At 44.8% G+C, this 22,090-nt stretch overlaps 1 protein-coding gene across 36 annotated transcripts in view; it reads left to right on the forward strand.

Moving 5' to 3' along the window:
• The window catches only part of CIT (citron rho-interacting serine/threonine kinase), a 176,147-nt gene that overhangs the window by 51,075 nt on the left and 102,982 nt on the right, over positions 1–22,090 (forward strand). For 16 of the 36 annotated variants that reach the window (XM_021073543.2, XM_021073545.2, XM_021073548.2 and 13 more), the window contains exon 10: positions 14,536–14,719. In XM_021073543.2, coding sequence (XP_020929202.1) covers positions 14,536–14,719 — 184 coding nt within the window. Of the gene's footprint in view, positions 1–13,407; positions 13,757–14,535; positions 14,720–15,665; positions 15,685–22,090 lie in introns of those variants that run through there. The other 20 variants (XM_084996367.1, XM_084996361.1, XM_084996368.1 and 17 more) reach the window with 3 other exon arrangements.

Raw genomic sequence — 22,090 nt, forward strand, 5'->3', positions numbered from 1 at the left:
TGACGTATACTTAATGTACAGCGTCGTGTTAGTTTCTGGTGTACAGCAAAGTGATTTGGTTATACATATTCTTTTTCGTTATAGTTTATTACAGGATAGTGAATATAGTTCCCTGTGTTGTACAGTAGGACTTGTTGTTTACCTATTTTATATAGTGTGTATCTGCTAATCCCAAACTCCTAATTTATCCCTTCCCCACCCCCTTTCCCTTGGGTAGCCATAGTTTTTCTCACATATGCTTAATCTTAAACAGAAGGTGGGCCATGACCCAGTGACCCCTTCTCCATATGCAGCATCCCGTTCCTTCCATTGATTTATCCCCCTCCCCTGCCTCAGATCTAGCTTGCGAAAGGGTGCTGTTGGATCAATGACCCATTTCCAAAATCATGATTTATAGTCCTAAGGTGAATTGAGAGGACCTGATTCATGTTTTGTTTATTCGAGGTTACGTGGTTTCTCAGCCTTGGCACCATTGACATTTAGGATTGACTTATTACTTGCTTGAGGACTGCTGTGTGAATTACAGGATGTTTAGCAGCACCCCTGGCCTTTGCCCACAGATGCCAGTAGCACTCTTTCCCCTGTGACAACCCCAAATGTCTCTAGACATTTGCCCAGGGTCCCTTGGGAGGGGGAGGCATAGCTGCTCCTAGTTGAGAACTTGTTTTAGGAGAACTGGTCAGATTGTTGCCAGGAGAGAGGAGATTAGAATAACCAGAGTCCCTCAGGACTGCCCTTGCTAACAAGCAGTGGAACCAAGGTCTGGGGTGGGTGGGACCTTGCTGCGTCAGGTGTGGTCCATGGACCAACAGCATCAGCATCATCGACATCACTTGAGACCTTGTTAGAGATGCAGAGATACAGGCTCCCCCCACCCTCCGCCCCAGACCTGAGTCAGAAGCTGCACTCTAATAAGATCCCTAGGAAGAAGACGCCTGTGTGTAGCATTTGTGACGTCCTGTAAGAGGAGAAAATGAGGTCTGTCAGCCTAAGAGTTTCTCGCTTGACTTTGTATGGCCCTCCTTGTTTGGTCCTCTGGGCTCAGGGTCAGGAGAGACAGCTTTCTGGCTAAGGACTTCCATGGGGAGATGCAACTGCCTGGAAATGCTAGATTGCTGGCTCCGCTTTTGAGAAATTGTAAGCATTTCTTTCAGATGGACTTTAGCTCATTCATATCTTTCAAGATGGTGATTTAGGAGTTCCCATTGTAGCTCAGGGGTAATGAACCCCACCAGTGTCCATGAGGATGGGGGGTTGATTCCCGGCCCCACTCAGTGGGTTAAGGATCTGGCCTTGCTGTGGCTGTGTTGTAGGCCAGCAGCTACAGCTCTGATTCTACCCCCAGCCTGGGAACCTCCATATGTTGCAGGTGCGACCCTAAAAAGAAAAAAAAAAGGGGGGGGTAGTTCAAGTTAATCTCTTACCTGCTGAGAGCACACAGGTAGTTGTAAAAAAAAGGCCTTTATGTGACTTCTCCCCTATCCCCCATACCCAGCCCACCAACCCGTCCCATATGTACTTTTTTTTTTTTTTTTTTTTTTTTTTTTACTTTTTACGGCCACATATGCAGCATAGGGAAGTTACCAGGCTAGGGCTCGAATTGGAGCTGCAGCTGCCAACCTACACCCCAGCCCCAGCAACTACAGATCCAGGCCATATCTGTGACCTACACTGTAGCTCACAGCAACGCTGGATCCTTAGTCAACTTATCGAGGCCAGGGATCCAACCCTCTTCCTCCTGGATGCTAGTCGGGTTCATTACCACTGAGCCACAACGGGAACTTCATATTCACTTTTTAAAATTGAAGTGTAGGAGAGTTCCCGTCGTGGCTCAGTGGTTAACAAATCTGACTAGGAACCACAAGGTTGTGGGTTCAATCCCTGGCCTTGCTCATTGGGTTAAGGATCCGATGTTGCTGTGAGCTGTGGTGTAGGCCGGTGGCTACAGCTGATTCGACCCCTTGCCTGGGAACCTCCATATGCCACAGGAGTGGCCCAAGAATGGCAAAAAGACAAATAAAATAAAATAAAATAAAATTGAAGTATAGTGGATGTATACTATAGTGGTATTGGTTTCAGGTGTCCAGCATAGTGACTGAGTATTTTTGCAGATGATATTCCATTATAGGTTATTATAAGATAATGCATATAACTGTATTTACTTTTAATTAAGGATGGATTACATTTCCTTCACTAACACTTTTGAGGTGTTTATTATATGACAGTGCCCTTTATTGAGTACCTACTGTGTGCCTGGGGCTCTGCAAGGCACAGTATGCATATTATTGTCTTATTTACACCTCTGAAAACCACTGTGAGGCAGATACTGTATTTGGTCTCACAGTACAGAGGAGGATACTGAGGCTTAAGAGGTGAAGCCACTTGGCAGAGGTCATGGACACAGTAGGTGGCAGTGGTGGCAGGAGGCTAACTTGGGCCTGCCTGACTCCAAGTTCACTTGGCTTTTTCAAATTTATTTGAAAAAGCAGTCAGTACAGTCTGTGGTTTAAAAAAAAAAAGTTTAAGCAACACAGAAGGTTAAACAGTGAAAAATGTCCCCTTCCCACCTCATGCCCAGTGTCTCTCCTTAAAGTAAATCGTTCTTGTCAGTTTCTTGTATAACTTTCCAGAATATTCTATACACTGACATAAATACTAGCATAGTCGGTGCTGGTAATGGCATCATTATACTGCCTCCCAAGAATTCAGGAGTTTTTATTGTCGGGCTGGTTTCCTGCATCACTGAAATAAATGAAGAAGAAGTCTTTGTACAACTGCACCATGTTTATGCTTTGAATTGGCTGTCCTGACATTGATTTCTGATGAGCAGTTCTCTGTACTCAATAGAAAACCCCTTATGGTTTTGACATGAATATTTTATTTATTTTGGTGTTCTGCTTTGAGAAAGCATTATCTTAGTAACTTGCACATTTGTGTCTGTGTGTGTGTTTTGGTTTGGGGGCCTTTTTAATGTCTGCATTTTTGGGGCTGTCTATTATTTGAGCAGGTACCTGGCCAGGTTTTATTTTCTTAGCTGGTTCGAGGAAGATGGTGGATGTACTTCTCCATGAGCATTGGTTGGCCTTTAAGTGTATCTCCTTGTTGGACACCCATCCAGTCACTATAGGGGCTGGAGTAAGTGAAGAAGGGGAGCTTGGGGTGTTTGGGGGATCAGCATAGGGGAGAAGAAGGTAGAAGGGCAGAGGGGTGGTATAGTGATGGCAGAAACTTGACTGACTAGACCAAGAGCATGTGGGCATCACCTGCTGAAACCTCAAAGAGGAATAATGAAGACATGTCATCAGTAGCTCTTACAGTCTAAGAGATACCCACGTAAACATTTATGTGTCTGTTGAAGGTTGCTCCTTTTCGTTGTTGTTGTTTGGGTTTTTTGTTTGTTTGTTTGTTTTTTTCTTTTTACAGCCACACCTGTGGTATATGGATGTTCCTGGGCTAGGGGTTGTATCAGAGCTGCAGCTGCCAGCCTATACCACAGCCACAGCAATGCTGGATCTGAGCCATGTCTGCGATTTATACCACAGCTTACGGGCAGTGCTGGATCCTTAACCCACTGAGCCAAGGCCAAGAATCGAACCCCACATCCTCATGGATATTAGTCAGGTTCTTAGTCTGCTGAGCCACCACAAGAAATCCTGTTTGTTTTTTAAGAGTAAGTTATGGGAAGGAGAAAATAGGATAAAAAGAGCTAAATACTTATGGATTAGGATTACAGGATTCCCTCTCTAGTTTGAATTTAGAAGCCACCTCCAGAGACTTTAAAAATATGTGATAGTCTATTTTACTCCAAGATAAATTGAGGTAGCTTTCGTAGGAGATAATTGCAATATTCAAATGATAAAAACAAATAAATGGAGGAATCTGGGTGAAGGGAGTATCAGAGTCAGGAAATAATCAGGTCTAAAGGTGAAAATGAACATGTTCCTGTTAAATTGCTAGATGGGGACGATTGAGGATCCTCAGCCTCCTACTGGCCAAAGCAAAAGGAGAATATGAACAGTTTTAAGAACTACAATTCCATGAAGAAAAAAAAAAAAAAAAAAAATCCAGAGTGGTGTGCTCAGAAAAGACTCAATTTTCTGGTACTGAGCCCTGAGGAATTTCAAGGGTGGGTTCCCCCCAGTGAGACCCCTTGTATTGTGGTGGGCCACACCGCTCTAATTTGTGTCCTGAAGGTCTCTGGTTGACTGCTTCTTGCGGTGTGTCAGCATAAGTCAATGGTGCAGTGCTAAATCCCGTTTCAGAAGATTGTCTTTCTTTTCTTTCCTTCCTTTTTTTTTGGCCTCATCAGAGGCATGCAAAAGTTCCCAGGCCAGGGATTGAACCTGCACCACAACAGTAACCAGCGCTACAGCAGTGAAATGCTGAATCATTAACCCACTAAGCCACCAGGGAACCCCCAGAAAATCATTTCTAAGTGAAGCACATTCATGCCTTTCCTGGGAGAAGATGGGAAATAGGGAAGGGGTTTGTCAGAGAGCCCATGAATTGGAGTCCTCAACCTTTCGATTCTCACTTGTTTGGAAGGTTTTCCAGCAAACATGGAAATGATTTGGCCAAAGATTCGCAATTAGGTTAAACATCTGGGACTCCATTCAGCAGTGGCCTTTCTAGTCAGTTCTGTGAAGGGCGGCGATTGCACTTAGGCTCATTTTCTGAGGGCAAGGCTTGGGTAGAACTAAAGAAGGCAAATGGCAGGATTCACAAGAGATGGAGAGCTGAAGGATGAAGAGTAGGGGTCCAGGTGACCGAGGGTTTGGAAGTGAATTTCAGCGTCTTCACTTCAGAAAAGAAGTGTGGCCGACTCCACTGGTCCCTGGGGATTGAAAGAAAATGATGACATTGAACCACAACATCGGCAAGTTGGGGGCCGAGACCTGCCGCTCCTGTCCTTCAAAATTCTAACAACAGGGAGTTCCTGTCGTGGCGCAGTGGTTAACGAATCCGACTGGGAACCATGAGGTTGCGGGTTTGGTCCCTGCCCTTGCTCAGTGGGTTAACGATCCGGCATTGCCGTGAGCTGTGGTGTAGGTTGCAGACGTGGCTCGGATCCTGCGTTGCTGTGGCTCTGGCGTAGGCTGGCAGCTACAGCTCCGATTTGACCCCTAGCCTGGGAACCTCCATATGCCACTGGAGCAGCCCAAGAAATGGCAAAAAAAAAAAAAATTCTAACAACACACAAAGAACCCATAGCCACAGAGAGACCCAAATAGCCACTTTACTCTTGGCAGGGGGAGCGCTCAAAAACCATTTTTTAAGTTAATTAATTAATTAATTAATTTAATTTTGGTCTTTTGTCTTTTAGGGCCACACCTGTGGTATATGGAGGTTCCCAGGCTAGGGATCGAATCAGAGCTACATCTACCAGCCTACACCACAGCCACAGCCACACTGGATCTGAGCTGCATCTGCAACCTATACCACAGCTCTTGGCAACAATGGATCCTTAACCCACTGAGCAAGGCCAGGGATTGAACCCATGTCTTCATGGATGTTAGTTGGGTTCTCTAACTGCTGAGCCATGACGGGAACTCTTCAAAAACCTTTTAACGTGGGGCCCCAGTGAATTTATTCACCCAAGGAAAATGGTGGGCCTTCTCTCATGGATGGGGGGGCCTTGCCGCATTAGGCTTGATGGATAAGGAGGACAAGAGCTGTCAGCTGGCCGAGTGCCTCCTGAGTCTGGATGTAGACAGTAACATAGGGAACGCTGAAGCCAGTTCTTGCTTTCAGGGCATGGTGACCCTGTCTTCTAGTATAACAGCCAGATGAATGTCCCACTTTGATGACTCAGATTATCTAACTCCTTCTTCCTGGGTGAGGAGTGAGTCAAGGGGTGAGACTAGATGTTTTCATTCATGGAATGAAGGAGCCTGAGTGAAAGCTTCTTAGAAAAGAAGAAAAGACTGGGGGTAAAATGTTGGTTAGAAGCAGCTTTCTTGAGAAGTAATAGATCTGCAATAAGCACATACATTTCAAGTGTCCACTTTAAGTTTTGACATATGTGTATGCCTGGGAAAGCATCACCACACTTTGAGGTAATGAGCATCCATTGTTCTTTTTATGGCCAAGTAATATTCCATTGTATATACATACCACATCTTCTTTATCTGTTCACTTGTCGATAGCCATTTAGGTTGTCTCTGAGTCTTGGCTGTTGTGAATAGTGCTGCTGTGAACATTGGGGTGCATATCTCTTTTTGAATTGTAGTTTTATTCAGATAGATGTCCAGGAGTGGGATTGCTGGATCATATGGTAGTTCTGTTTTTAGTTTCCTCAGAACCCTCTACTTCTGTTCTCCATAGTGGCTACACCATTTTGCATTCCCACCAATAGTGAGGGAAGGTTCCATTTTCTCCAGATCCTCTCCAGCATTTGTTATTTGTAGACTTTGTGATGGCCATTCTGACTGGTGTGAGGTGGTACCTCACTGTAGTTTTGATTTGCATTTCTTTAATAATCAGTGATGGGGAGCATCTTTTCATGTGCCTCTTGGCTATTTGTATGTCATCTTTGGAAAAAGATCTATTGAGATCTTCTCCTATTTTCTGGTCTGGTGGTTTCCAAAAAACTTGATACTAAGCAGCCTGTAGGAACATGGCTTTTGAGAATGGTGAGGCTCAGGTGGAGCACACAACTCCATGGAGATCTTGTATCTGCCACCAGAGAGGAAATCTCCGTAGCTTTTGGCAGTCAGGTCCCAGCATCCTTGAAATTGATTGATTGAAGCATCCTTCAGTAACGCTAACTGCCTTATGCATTTACTTTGAAGACACCATTGTAAAAATTGATCACCAGCCAAATGACATTCCCTTTAAGTCTTTTTATGACCTCTTTTGGGAAGCAAAGATGGATAATTTTTTTATTTACTTAAGTAAATTGAAAACTGGATCTGATTTGTCTTCTTTTTGCATTTTGTATACAGTGTGTTGTGTGGACAAGTTACAATCGATCCTTTCCTACTTGGAGGGGAGAAAGTAGGGAACTTCCTTGAGTCTCTGGAGGATATAATCTATTCACATGGAATGAATTATTTATGTGTATTTAGTAGCTAGCTCTACTTGCCTATCCCCTAATTTATTTCTTGGTTCATTCCCATGAGGTCTCTGATATTGGCTATCTTGCTCTTCTTTTACCACAACCTTTTTTTCTCAGAGTTGTTCTTATCATAAGAGTTGGTCATTGATATTCCTAAAATCTCTACTCTTGTGTCAGTTGTCAGGTTTTTGCCATGTCTCCTGTTAATCCACATCCTCTGTGTTTCTGTTATCACTTTCTTAGTATAGAATTTGTCATGTTAACTATTATAGACTTGTCTGTTAGAGGTTTCTAGCATCAACCTCTTCCAGCCATCACCGTTGAAGCGATCGTTATCTGTCTCTGGCACGGACACCAGCCCAGCACTCTAAAACTCTCTCTAATAATCCTCTGTCAATGCCCCCACTTCAAGGTCCAGCCAGGTTTTCAGTGTCGTTTGCTTCCCAGCCTCGTTACTCACAGCTTTCTTGGGCTGCCATTCCCTGGCTTCCCTAAAGGACCACTCATGCCCACTCCAGTCCACAAAGACACGTTTTAACTAACTCTTGAGAGTCAATCACCTCCATGACGCTTTTCCTACAGGAACACACACAAAACCCACTGAATCCCCATGACGGCCATCACTCTATTGATGTACTCTCCACTTTTCACACCCTCATCTTGTCTCTAAAAGACACAAAGAGCCTCCTCTTCACTTATTTTGCTGTTCTGTCTTCATCATGTAGATAAGTGGGATCCCACTGGTGCCTCAGATCTTGAGGAACTGGTAGACAGCTAATTTTGGGGTAGTTTTAGATTTGAACATAGCTTCTAATCATTAGAGTACTTTTTTTTGTATTTTTTTTTTTTTTTTTTTTAAGGCATGGGACATCATGGTAGATAGATTGAAGTTGAAAATCCTTTTAATTTAATATCATTGAATGCCCACTATGTTCCAGGCACCGTCCTGATTCATGATATCATTACACAAAATTTATGTGCCTTTGCCCTTTCTGACTCTATGTTGTCTGTTACTTACCTTCTCCCTGGGCCACACACTACTCAGCCTCAGTGTCCATATTCCATAGTGATGATGAAAAGTCATAGGAGTTTTATGAGCCCCATCTCTATTCAGGTTTTTGTTTTGGTTTTTAATGTTCCCATTCTTCATGACTAAATGGGGTACTCCGAGTTTCCTAAAGTGGTATATGGCACGAAATAGCCCATTAGGTCTAAGAAATCAGCTGCTTGCTCTTCATTTGTTCCTTTCACAAAATAGATAGGAAACCTTGAATCAGGACAGACAGGTACTATTCCAGGTGTTAGGTGGATACAGCATCGTCTTTCGCCTCCTGGAGCTTCTCCTCCAGTGTGGAAAGCAGATGATAAACATGAGACCAAAATTAGAATCTTTGGTGTTTTTAATATTAATGTTTGTCTGGCAAGCTGAAAAGTTAAAGGTTTGAATAGGATAAATGGGACTCAGTGAAGCGTGCTAGAAGTAGAGCTGAGAGGACGAATCCATTTGCCTTTCCTTCCCTTGTTTTTCTTTTTTTTTCTTTTTTGTGTGAATATTTTTAAAGGCAATACATTTTCCCCCCTAAAAAAGCTTCTAATGAATGTCAGAATTAAAACAAGGAGAGAATTTATGGGAGCAAGATTAACTACAGTTCTTAAAATAGTTCTTTGTTTCTGAAAGCCTTGTTCTGCCATTGATCTTAGAAGGGGCGGAGGAGAAAAGCCCTCCAGAACATACTTGTGTAGTCCCTGCCATAAGGAGAATATGCACTGATGTGACCTCAAGCATAGGCTACATTTATTTAAAATATGTATAGGGAAAGGTGTTTTTATTGTTGTTGTTTTTAGTAGCTTTTACCAATGAAGAGATCATAATGTATGACTTCTCATTTGTTGTTATTGAATGTAATGGGGATGTGGGGGGTGGTGAGATGGTGATTTCATTACGCTCTATCAGAAAATATTAATATAGGCACTCATTAACATATTTTTCAGACAGAACAATCTCCATTTAACTCAAACATCCAGGAACTTCTTGGTAGCCTCTGTCATGCCAGGTGCTTTCTTTGCAAGAGCCATTTTCTAGTCAATCACTCATCTGTCTATTCAGCACATGTTTATTATGCACCTACTATGTACTTGGCCCTATACTGTGTTCTTAGGTGCAGTGTGTACCTCTTATCACCATAGATACAAATCCTATGATTTCAGTGACCTGCTAATACCTTTTTAAAGCAAACGTGTGAGTGTGTGTATTTATGAGGATCAAAAAAGGGACTTTTTGGAGTTCCCTAGTGGCCTAATGGCTAAGGATTTGGAATTGTCACTGCTGTGACTTGGGTTCGATCCCTGTCCCTGGAACTTCTGCATGCTGTGGGAGTGGCCAAAACAAAAAAGAAAAAAAAGGTCAGACAGAGAGAAACTTTTTCCATATGGTACAAGAAAAAGAATTAATCCCTCAAGACAGGTGTGGTCACGTATTTGGTAGTTTTTAGATTATACAGTGAGTTCCTTCAAAATGCGGCATCTGGTGAGTTCCCATTGTGGCGCAGCAGAAACAAATCTGACTAGTGTCCATGAGCACGCAGGTTTGATCACTGGTCTCATTCAGTGGGTTAAGGATCCTGCATTGCCGTGAGCTGTGGTGTAGGCCACAGACGTGGCTCGGATCCTCAGTTGCTGTGGTTGTGGTGTAGGCTGGCAGCTGTAGCTCTGATTTAACCCCTAGCCTAGGAGCTTCCAATATGCCTCAGGTGTGGCCTTAAAAAGCAAAAAATAAATAAATAAATAAAATAAAATGTGGCATCCAGATTTTGAACTAGTTTTCTCTTCTCTTTCTGGTACTCCTACTAGATGTGCATTGGACATTCTCATCCTTTGTCTCCTCTTTGCGTGTACTGCATTCTTCATGAGCCCTTCTCCAACTGATGCTGACAAACACTGGGCATCTTGTCAGAATGCAGGTGCTATTCCGTGAGCATGGTGTAGAGCCTAAGAGTCTGCATTTCTAACCAACTCCCTAGTTATGCTAATGCTACCAGTCTACAGATCACACCTTGTAAAGCTTTCTTCTATGTGATTTCCTCTGGTCTTAACTGCTAGTTCACTAGTTTTCTCTTCAGATGTGTCTAATCTATTTAACTCTTCCAGTGAGTTTTGACTTATAAATTCAGCCGTCATACTTTTCATTTTTATTTTATTTTTTGCTTTTTTATTAAGGGCCACACCCTCGGCAAATGGAAGTTCCCAGGCTAGGGGTCAAATTGGAGCTATGGTTGCCAGCCTACGCCACAGCCACAGCAACTCAGGATCTAAGCCTCGTCTGCGACCTATACCCCAGCTCATGGCAGCACTGGATTCCCGACCCACTGAGTGAGGCCAGGGATCAAACCCACATCCTCATGGATGCTAGTTGTATTTGTTTCGCTGTGCCGCTATGGGAACTCCCATACTTTTCATTTTTAAAATTTCACTTTGTTTCAGTTCGGTGCTTTGTCTTTTCTTCAGAATATCTTGTTCTTTTATTAGAATTTCTACTCATTTATCTTGATAATAAGTGAAAATTTATCTCACGGTCCATTTTATTTAATTTTTTTGTTTTTTAGATCCGCACTCAGGGCATGTGGAAGTTTCCATGCTGGGGGACAAATTGGGGCTGTAACTGCTGGCCTACTCCACAGCCACAGCAACACGGGATCCAAGCCACATCTGCAGTCTACACCACAGTTCATGGCAATCCTGGATCCTTAACCCACTGAGCAAGGACAGGATTTGAACCCATGTCCTCATAGATTCTAGTTGCATTTGTTACCACTGAGCCACAATGGGAACTCCATCCACTTTAGATTGTTCTCCTATCTGCAGTTTTTTTGGGGAGGCTCATTCTCCCACTTCTTGTATCTACTGATGTTCTTTCATGGTAGTTTGGGTGGTTTCTTTTGCCTTGTTACGTGTAGTTGTTGGTTTTTACTTTTTTAAATTGTAATTTTTTTTTTTTTTTTTGTCTTTTTGTCTTTTGTTGTTGTTGTTGTTGCTATTTCTTGGGCCGCTCCCGCGGCATATGGAGGTTCGCAGGCTAGGGGTTGAATCGGAGCTGTAGCCACCGGCCTACGCCAGAGCCACAGCAATGCGGGATCTGAGCCGTGTCTGCAACCTACACCACAGCTCACAGCAACACCGGATCGTTAACCCACTGAGCAAGGGCAGGGACCGAACCTGAAACCTCATGGTTCCTAGTCGGATTCGTTAACCACTGTGCCACGACGGGAACTCCTACTTTTTAAAATTGTGAACTTATTTCTAGCTGGGAGTGTATGTATGTATGTATGAGAGAGAGAGAGGTAGGGAGGGAGAGAAAGAATCTTTTGTGCTCTGGGCTACAGTTATTCATTTATTTTCTTTCTTTCTTCCTTTCTTTTGGCTCTATCTGTGGCATAGGGAAGCTCTTGGCCAGGGATCAAACCTATACCACAGCTGTAACCAGAGCTACAGCAGTGATAATGCCAGATTCTTAACCCACTGAGCCCCCAAGGAACTCCCTGAAGCTACAGCTGGTTTGTTTTTGTTTTGTTTTTTTTTTTGCCAAGCCTAGGGCTTATGAAGGTTTGAGGGCCAGGAATCAAACCTACACCATGGCTGTGACCTAAGCCACCATACTATCAATGCCAGATCCTTAACCTGCTGTACCACAAGAGAACTCCGAGGCCACAGTTTTAATAGCTACCGTATTTCTTTCTTCCTAAAGGGCTTGAGGCAAGGATGAGCATCCATCACTTTCTGGTGGGTTGCCTATTTCCAGTTCCCCTTCTTCTCTTAGACTTGAGGCTGTGGCTCTTTTCCTTGCCCAGGTGTGGCCCTAAGAAGCCCTTCTTTTGTACCCAACTACCTGTCTAGAGGCTGGCATTCCCAGCTTTTCATCTGTCCAGTGACTCTCCTACCCATTACCAGGTGGGGTATTTCATGTTGACTTCTCCTCCCTCTTATTGAAGATGACCTGGCCCCTTTTCTAATCTCGACCACACAAGCTAGCCTACAGCGTGAGGGAATTTTAAAGAGGGATCTTATTTTATAGTACGGAATTTCTCAGTCGTAATTATTTTACAGAGGGTGGCTCCTGCCCCTGTATTAATCACACTCCTCTCTCAGACATGGAATTCTATTTCAGTCTCCTAAAGATAAATTAGTGTATAGTGGAAAGGGAATTAAACTTCTGCTAGGAATGAAATGGTATGATTAACACAAATATCCACGTGAGTGTGTCTGTGCCTTGTGTGGGAAAGTAGAATACTCACCACAGATTCTGTTGCATCTCACTAGCCTTCTACCTACAGGGTCTGCTGTAAACATCTGTCTCATGTGAGCATTAATAATAGCAGGTAGTCTTTAGGGAGTGTTTGCTCTATACTAAGAACTATGCTAATAAACAATGTATATACATGCTTTTTCATTTAAACCTCCCAGCATCCCTTTGAGGAGATTATCTCTGAAAGGGATGCTGGGAGCTTTAAACAAATCTCCTGAAACTGAGGCTCAGAGAGGTTAAGGAACTTTCCCAAGGTCACAGTGCTAGTAAGTGGTGGAGCTGGGATTTGAACCCACTTAGTCCAAGTATGTGCACCTAAGCGTGGTGTGTCCATATGAATCTCATCTGCAAAGTTCTCTCCATATATTTCCTCAGTATCTGAGTTTCCTTATTTGGGGATGGAAAACCTCTTTTTTATCCTTAAGAAAAGTAATTTCCACTAAGAAGTAGGCTGTTTTTTTTGTTGTTGTTTTTTGTTTTCCTTCTGAAATAAAGGTATTGGGTAATTGAAATCTGATTGGATTTGAGCCCGTGTTAATGGAAGTACACATGAGAGGTGGGCTGAAACAGTCAAGGTAATTTTTCTTTCCATCAACTAATTTTTAAAGTGTTTAAGCAAGTAGATTCTGATAGTTAACGGGGAAGATACAAATTCTCTTAAAATCTTGGAGGTGTTTGATAATTTTCTGGAAGTGCATATTTTACATTTTCAACCTTGTGCCACATCTCGGTGCACCTGAAGCTCTGAGAATGTTCTTTTTGCATTTTCCTGGGAGCTGCCAGACCTCCTTATTCTGGCTTCATCTCCTCCCCGCACCGCATCCCTTCACCGCTCCATTTCCTTCCCAAAGCTGCCTGCTGCTTCCGATGTTGTTGTTGTCATTGGGGAACTTTGGAAACAGCCAGATTCTTTGGAGTCTGTAAGCTGAAAACAAACTGCTGCTCCTAAGCTGGCACATAGCTCGGTCTGGCACACAAGGAGTTAAAAGGAAGCCTGGGCTGAGAAGGGCTGTGACAGTGGGCCTAGGGGGCGCTCAGGAGGGCTCTGGCCGTGACTCATGCTGCTCTGTCACTCAGATCAGCATTGGCCCCTGCCACGCAGGCGGCCAGGTGGGGTTAGAGCCAGAGCACGCACACACAAAGTGGGGAGCATGAAGCCTGCACTGCGGGGGATGTGATGCCCAGCTGGCCCGCTCACCCCCGGCCGCCCGCCACAGACGCCTCAGCCCGCAGCCATGGTAACGCTTCTGGCCGGCTAAACCCCCGGGAGCCCACCACAATGGGCAGCCTCCTGGTGACTGCTGGGCAGGTGTCCACCTCCCTGAGCAAGAGAGCTTAGTAGGTCCGCAGGAAGTGGAGAAGATGTAAGGCGTCCCTGGCCGGAGTCATGCCTTAATGAGGTAGGACGCAGCTGGCCATCTACACCATCAGCACGCAGGGGTGCCGTACATCATCGGGAAGAACTTTATCTGGCCGGTGTTTCATTATGCTGATTAAACTGCGGTGGATTCAGGGGGCATGATAGAGGTGGGGAGGAGGGATGATGAACTGAAAAAAAAAAAAGTGGTTCATAAGAGCTCCAAGTATACTCATCCAGAGATGAATGGGCTAGACTGCAGTGCTGTCCTAACACGAGTTACATGCCTCCTGAATCTTCTGACCGGCTCCTTCTCCCTCCCATTAATCCACGAAATGTAGAAATACCACCTTGTCCCAATGATGAGCACTACACATTAGTAATTTGCACTCATCAGGAAGAGGAAATAAATAGGTTTAGGTCATCAAGCATGCTGGCACGAGCCCGCTGGTGCTCTGTAGCAGTGTTCTGGAAATATCAGGAAGGGGTGGCTTGCTAGAATGAGTCCCCAAGTGCTCTCTCGTTCTACCAAGTGACCTGTTTGAGTTGACCCTTCAGTTTACCCCAGCTGGGAAGGCAAGCCGGTCTGCAGGTTGGTGGCCATGTTGGCAGAGAAGGGGTTAATCTCTTGTTGCTGGAAGAGCCCGAGCGAGGCTGGGTCTGCCTGTGTGTGAGCTAGATTGAAAGCAAGCGCTGCAGTGCCATCGGGAACGCTGAAGGAGTGAGACGATTTTCTTCTCCGCAACAGTGTGGAATCCGTCTGAATTTTTTTCTCTCTCCCCCCCAACCCCCCACCCCTTCTTCTTGTTTTTCTTTAACCAGCTCCTCCCCCCTTCGTTCCCACCCTCAAGTCTGATGATGACACCTCCAATTTTGATGAACCAGAGAAGAATTCGTGGGTTTCATCCTCTCCGTGCCAGCTGAACCCCTCGGGTTTCTCGGGCGAAGAACTGCCGTTTGTGGGGTTTTCCTATAGCAAGGCACTGGGAATTCTTGGTAGATCTGAGTAAGTGAAAATTTGACTTTTCTGGGGGACCTGCATTGATGCAAAGCATACAGAGCCCAAAGGTGGTGGTGGTGGTGGTGGTGGTGGTGGGGTGGCGTGGGGTGGGGGTGGGGGGTGTGTGGTGGAGGGACGCTGTTAATCAGCTCTCATTCGGAAAGCAATTTACCTGATTGGGCTCTGGTGGGGTAGAGTGCTCATATTCTCATTTTGCTGTGTTGAATGTCCCTCTTCCCGTCTGTAGCGTCATAATTGTCAATCAGGTACTTTGGGTTAGTTTTTCAGTCTTTGGTCTTCTTTATCAGGGAGAAGGTAGTGGGGGATACCTTGCAGTGCAGATCCTTGGTGAAAGGAGAGATATGCAGGGTTGAGATGAGCTGTCAGTCTATTTACCCATCTATATATCCATCCATCGCTCAGGTGGGTGGATGAAGGTTGCTATCTTGGCAGTATTAAAAGAAGCCTAAAATCCGTTCTTCATCTGCTAAAGATTCCCCATGGGATTAGCTGAGCTGCAAGTGGCGGCACCAGAGCTCTAACCAAGAGATGGTACCCGGCTTGGCTGGAAGTCGGCTGCAAGACCGGGGATCTGGCAGCGGAGCTTCTGAGCTGGCGAAGCGCTGGCGGCCAGAGAGAGCCCCGTTACCGTGAGCCACCGGGAGGGAGTGTGATGTAACCGAGTCATTGATTCACAGAAACTGAGCTTCACAGGGAAAAAGCAAACAAACCAGGATACTGGAAAATGGAAGTATAAACATGACTGTAAACCCCTTCCCATGCTCGGTCTTTCTCGATTCTTGAAAAAGCTAATGAAGAACGCCTTGCTATGGCACTTGGGACTTGATGGGGGTTGGGGGTACTGGCTTCCAGCCTCCTGGAATTTCTCTGAAATGCAGTAGCCTCCGTGGATACAGGAGCTCAGTGTCTTGCTTCTTGTCACGATCGGGTGACATTCTGCGTTTGGAGGTGTGAGTTCCCTGGGAAGGTTTAGACTGGCCGTGTTACTCCCCTGATGCCCCAGCTTCCTTCCTTAGAGGCTCTTGGGTTAATGGTGGGTGATTAGTCGCTGCCCACTTAGACAACAATCAAAATTGGATTTTCTCCTTGGCAGCATTTATTCCTGATTTGTTGTGCTGGTAGCTCAGACATCGATTTAAAGGGATGTCATCTGGGTTCTTGGATGGTGCCTCCCCATGGGTGCTATTTTGACAGTAATGTTCCTGAAAAGATTGCAGACTATTGTGGGCAACTGGGCACTTAATCAGAGGGATGGTTGTGGGCTGCAGTAGAATTTGAGAGAGCTGATGATGATGGAAGATACTGAGGTGACCCTTCTTTCCTCCCTCCTGGGGGCTGGGATTAAAATCAGGGGTTGGATTTGGGTAACCTTGGCTATACCTCTCTGGCTCATTGGTCCTGCAACCCCAAAGCAATCTGGATGATGGGAGGAGAGGCAGAAAGCTACCTAGCTGTTGAATGTGCCATCGGATGGGTTTGAAATGGCCCAGCAGGGCTGGGAGGTTTGGCACTGGCATTGACGAGCTGGGCAGGATTGGAGGCCTGATGGGAAAGGGTGTATGGTTAGTGGGCAGCTTAACCTTGACACACACAGCACACTGAAGGTCACCCATTGGACCGGATGGAGGTGCATGGAGAGTTCTAGTCCTGGTTCGTAGTGGGCTCGCTGGGTCAGAATGAAAGCTTGCTTGGGGTTCTGATCAGTGATCTGAAAAACCAGGAAAGACTTGAGGGGGTTTAGATTTCAGAGGCCAAGGCAGAATGATGTGGGGGATCTCGGGGATTGCAATTAATCTGAAGCAGCGTGCCATTAATTGCTTATTTTTCAGGAAGACTGTAATTGCCTCTTTCTGTTCCTCACAGAAAGCTCAGTGAAGGGAGCTCTCTGACAGGGCCATCTCTGTACCGAGGCCCAGGCACTCGATAAATATTTGTTGATTTAATTTACACCTGATTGTTTCCCCCAGATTGTGTTTATATTGCTCACTGTAGTTGAAGCTATGCTATATCACCTTTGGTAGTTCAAAATAGATCTCTAGAGCATGAAATGAGCTTCTCTTCATGCCCCCACAGAATGCTTAATAAGATTCTCAATTTTAAAAAGTGCATGCCCAAGCAAAACTGTATAATTCTTATCTGGAAGATGGAATTGAAGTATTCCTGTTTTTTCTCGGGGAGGGGGGCACTTTCATGCCCTTCCCATGATAATTTGGGGTTGGAATCTGAAAGATCTTTCATTTCATATTTTATAACATGAACTTGCTGTTGGATTGGTTTATTCTGCCAGGGGCAAGCACTACAGGTGAAACTTAAAGCATCATTTTAGAAATTCACCCTACCTGTTGGATGTAGGTGACCCTGGATCATCATCATTTAGAAATGCCATAGAAAAGACAGTGATAAAATTACTCAGAAGTCCCTGCAGTTTTGTCACCTATAGTTGGCAAATTCATTTGGAGGTGTGTGGGGAGGCCTTTTCTGAGGGTGTCACCACTGCCACCAGGGACCTGGCATTTCTTCCTGAGTTTTCTCCTTTTCCCCTCCCTGTTTCACCATCACAGGTTTTTATTTACACACGTTGATTGCTTGTGCTGTTACTCACTCTTCACATCACTGAGGAAACTGCAGGCGCTGCTATACTGCATTGGGAAAAATTGACCCCAGATCTGTTACCAGTCAATTGAATGAAATGTTCAGAGAGGGAGCTGAATGAAAGAGGCATTTTCACAGAGACTCTGGCAGTGAGGATAATTTGAATTTTACCATCACTTAACACTTTTGGGCACCCTTCTTTGGGGACCCCAGACTATTTTTAAGCCAGCTATTGAATGCATCATTGCTTTAGGTTGAACGAGAATCTTGAACTCAGGATTCTATGTCTGAGGTGCAGTGGGATTTGCAGCCTGCGTTGAAGCCTAAGAGAGTCTACAGAAGAGGTTTTGGTTATCTTTGGGGTAGAATTACTACAAAGTCAGTGCTGGAGAATGTGTATCTTGTACCTATTTCTTTTTAACCAACAGCAACCCAAACCATATCCCCAACCTCTGAATCCCTGGGTGTTTCTATGAGCCTCTCTCTACTTGAATTTTACAGTGGTGGGGTAGTTACAGAAATCAGTGTGTTAAAGATAGAATGGATCCCAGCCCTCCCTCTGTCAGCAGGGGGTACATTTTTCTAGGTCCTTCCTAGAAGCACTGCCTTTCTGCAGACCTTCAGTATAAACTCTATAAGGAAAAAGCCGGTAGGCTTTATATTTTGTGTTCTTTTTTACACGTGCTGGTGTTATGCTTTTGGAGAAGTTGAGAATCTTAGAGGACCAATAGGATCTCATCGAGCCTGGCATCTGTGGGATGACAGTGTCTGAATAGGCTATTTTTAGGATGGGGGCTTTCTCTTTTGACTCAGGGCTTTTTCCTTTCCTTTTGGGTGGATCTAAAAATTTATTTTTGGAGCCAGCCATCCAAACACTGTGGAAGAGTAAAAAATGGCTCTGCCAATGCCTTTCCAGATTTTTAGAGAACAAGTTTCTGGTGCCTCTTCCTTGCTCCACTGGGGCCTCTTTGCATGTCAGTTTCCTCATATGCAAAGTGAGGTATGATGATACTTCCCTCTTAGGGCTTTGGGAGGATTATGCGAAATATGCAACACACTTGATCTAATCCCGGGCACATGGAAAAGTTGCACTGAATATCCACTATTATTGTTTTTGTTATTACTGATACACTGGTCTCTATACACATGGTGTCCTTCTGTATGTGTGAAGAAGATAGGGAAATAACTCGGTAATAATTAAATAGTCCAAAGTCATTCGAGACCAGAAACCCAGCTTCCCAGACCTTGCGCATTTTCTGCTAGAGATGCTTGAACACCTTGATCCCCCCCACATTAATATTGCAGTTGCCAAATACCTGGAGGTGAAAGGTTGGGGTGGAATGGACTCGGGCGGGGGGGGGGGGGGCAGAATTAGAAGGCCCAGTCCCAGAATGGGTTCCATTCCCATCAAGCTGAAAGAGTCAAAGCCTTAGATGTGAAATACTTCATGGGACCCAAAGCAAACACCTTCCTTGACTGCAGAATATCACGTACACACTGGTTATCCAACTGCTTTGGGAGAGCCGGGAGAGTAAAGGCAAAAAATCTACTGTGGGGCCACTTCATGGGTAATGCCAATTCCCAGTTCTTGCCAAGTACAGGGATGATCTTGTTTGGAACCTCTGTGATCTCAGAGGCAGGACTAGGTCTTACTCATCCTGGCTGGCTCTCCTGGAGCACGAGACATTGGAGACCCTCAGAAAATACTTGTGTTGGAACTGAGCTTATAAGAGGACTAATGGAAAGTCGAATATTTGCCCTGGCTTCGTAAAAGTAGATTCGGGTCAATGGAGAGGCACATGCTTATCCTTCCAGGGTACCGACTCAGCACCAGGCTCTGTTGCAGTCATTTTATTACAGGTTAACTCTGCACCAGGCTCTGTTGCAGTCATTTTATTACAAGTTAACTCATTTAAACTGCACAACAGCCCACAAGGAGGGTCCTGTCCTCGTTTCCATTTTGCATGTGAGCAAACTCAGATGCAGAGAAAGGAAGCAACTGGCCCAAGGTCACACAGCTTCCAGAGGTTCAGCTGGTTCTTGAACCTGGGGCCTGGGCGGGGGGGGGAGGGGGGGTGCTCCAGGGTCTCTTAGCCACTGTGCTGTGCCACAGATGGGCGAGATGGGGACATTTATGTGGATCCCCTAGGTTCTTGTGCTATGTCAGAAGCAGAGGTGCTTTGTCAGAAGCAGAGGCGCGTTGTGGGCCGTGGTGAGCTAGGCTGATGGGCGGTGGAAAAGCTGGGTTTTTTATCTTCAGTCTCTGCCAGTTTATTGAGTAGCTCTTGGGTGTTTCTGACTCCTCCCTCTTTCCTCTGTTTAGCGATTCTCACCTTTGTGTGCGTGTACCTACACACATTAACACATGCCTGCACACTCTGTCCCTGAGAGTTCTTATGTGCTTGAGTGGAAGCTTGGCAAGGACAGGGGTTGCAATGACCTTGCTCTCCACTCTCCCTTCAAGCCGATCTTAGACAAGCTGCTCAATAAGCATTGGGTAAATCAATCCAAATCGTTTTTATGGCTACAGCTCCCAGTTGGTTGACCAGACTGTGATCTGTGTGTGTTTGCATCTAGGTTTTGTAGTTCAGCTGCCTCCCTCCATCCATTCTAAGAGGGTTTATTCTGGTGGACGATGGCCTGAACTCTCTAATCAGTCCCACTTTTTTTTGTTGTTGTTGTTGTTGTTTTTTTTTGCTTTTTAGGGCTGCACCCGTGGCATATGGAGGTTCCCAGGCTAGGGGCCTAATCAGAGGTACAGCTGCCAGCCTACACTACAGCTCATGGCATTACCCACTGGTCCAGGCCAGGGATTGAACCCACGACCTCATGGTTCCTAGTCAGATTTGTTTCTGCTGTGCCACAGCAGGAACTCCCCCACTTCTTTTAAAAAATTTTTATTGGCATATAGTTGATTTATAATGTTGTATTAGTTTCAAGTGTGTAGCAGAACAAATCAGTTATACACATTTCCATTCTTATTTTCCCATATAGGTGAGTACAAACTATTGAGTAGGTTTCCCTGTGCTGCACAGTAGGTTCTTGTTAATTATCTATTTTATACAGTAGTGCTTATGTTATTCCCATCCTCCTAGTTCTTCTCCCCCCACCACAACGGTTTCTCCTATGGTAACCATAAGATTGGTTTTGAAATCTCTTGAGTTTGTTTCTGTTTTATAAATAAGTTCTTGTGTATCATTTTTATTAGGTTTCACATATAAGTGATATCATACAATATTTGTCTGACTTCACTCTGTATTATAATCTCTAGGTCCATGTAGTTGACAATGACATTATTTTTGTCCTTTTTTATGGCTGAGTAGTATTCCTTTTATATGTGGACTACATCTTCTTGTTCTTCTGTCAATGAACATTTAGGTTGCTTCCATGTCTTGGCTATTGTGAATAGCGCTGCAGTGCACACTGGGGTGCCTGTGTCTTTTCGAATTATGGTTTTCTCTGGATGGATGCCCAGGAGTGGGATTGCTGGATCACATGGTAGTTCTAGTTTCGGTTTTTTGAGGAACCTCTGTGATGTCCTTCATAGTGGTTGCACCAACTTACGTTCCCACCAGCAGTACCGGAGGGTTCCATTTACTCTACATCCTCTCTAGCATTTATTGTTTGTAGACTTTTTGATGATGGCCATTCTGTCTGGTATGAGGTGGTACTTCATGGTAGTTTTGCTTTGCATTTCTCTAATAATTAGTGATGTGGAGCATCTTTTCATGTGTTTCGTGGCCATCTGTGTGTCTTGGGAGAAATGTTTATTTAGATCTTCAGGCCATTTTTTTGGATTGGATTTTGTTTTGTTTTTTAATGTAAAGCTGCATGAGATGTTGAAATACTTGTGGAGGTGGCGGGGGGGAGTCGTCCCTTAAAAACTCCTTTCCTTTCCACCTCCATCCCAAGGCTATTTGTCATTACACATACACCTCCAGATCCCTATGGCAAACAGCCTCACCTGTGTTTTGACAGTCTGAGCAGTAGCAGAGGCTACTCTGGTTCTCTGTACCTCCCAAGTAAGTTCCCAAACTGTCACCAGCTCCTGCCCCTGGTCCCTGCCCTCAAGTACTCCGTGCTGTTTCCACTCCATGGTCATGCTGACCAGGCACCTAACACTCGCCTCTGTGCGTTGTGTTTTCTTTTCTTGCTTAGCTTCTCCCTTCTCTTAGTCAAGCACATCTTGTTCTTGCCTCATTCTGTTCTCTATTTAGACTGTGCGTGCTTGCCTCTCGGGCCTGGCAGGCCCATTCTGCCGCCTTCTCATTCGTCTTTAAAGATACCTTGAGGAAATCTGATCCAAACCATCCCAGCCCAATCCCGAAGAATCGGCTCCAAAAGATCTGTCAAGTGCGTATTTTGCTGGCCTACACATGCTGATTTGCATGGTTGCCTCGGATCCCTTAAGAAGACAGTAATTGACTAAATGGTGCTGTATGTTCCCAATCTCGGTGCCAGTTTGGCACCTGTCCTTCCCCTAAGTGAATTTCTCCCCGTTCTCTCTGTCTGACTTGTCTTGCATCTCCTGACCTCTCTCTCGCCTTCCTTTCTCTGACGAACTTCATGAAAGAAGAGCCTACATTCAGTGCTTCTTTTTCAACCTCTCCAACTCTATTGAAAGTGCTGACTCAGAAGCCATGGATTCCACCCCACCACTGAGTTGAGTGGTCTCCGTCTTGACACATGACCCCATGAGTCACCATATTTGTCTTGAAACTTTCTACTTTCCTTCTTTCTACATTGTGGGAACTTGGTTTTCCA

This window comes from Sus scrofa, chromosome 14, assembly GCF_054392235.1.
Source record: "Sus scrofa isolate SSC_HxYL_T2T_F1_AM1 chromosome 14, Sscrofa_HxYL_maternal_Yorkshire_Landrace_v2.0, whole genome shotgun sequence".
NCBI lineage: Eukaryota > Metazoa > Chordata > Mammalia > Artiodactyla > Suidae > Sus > Sus scrofa.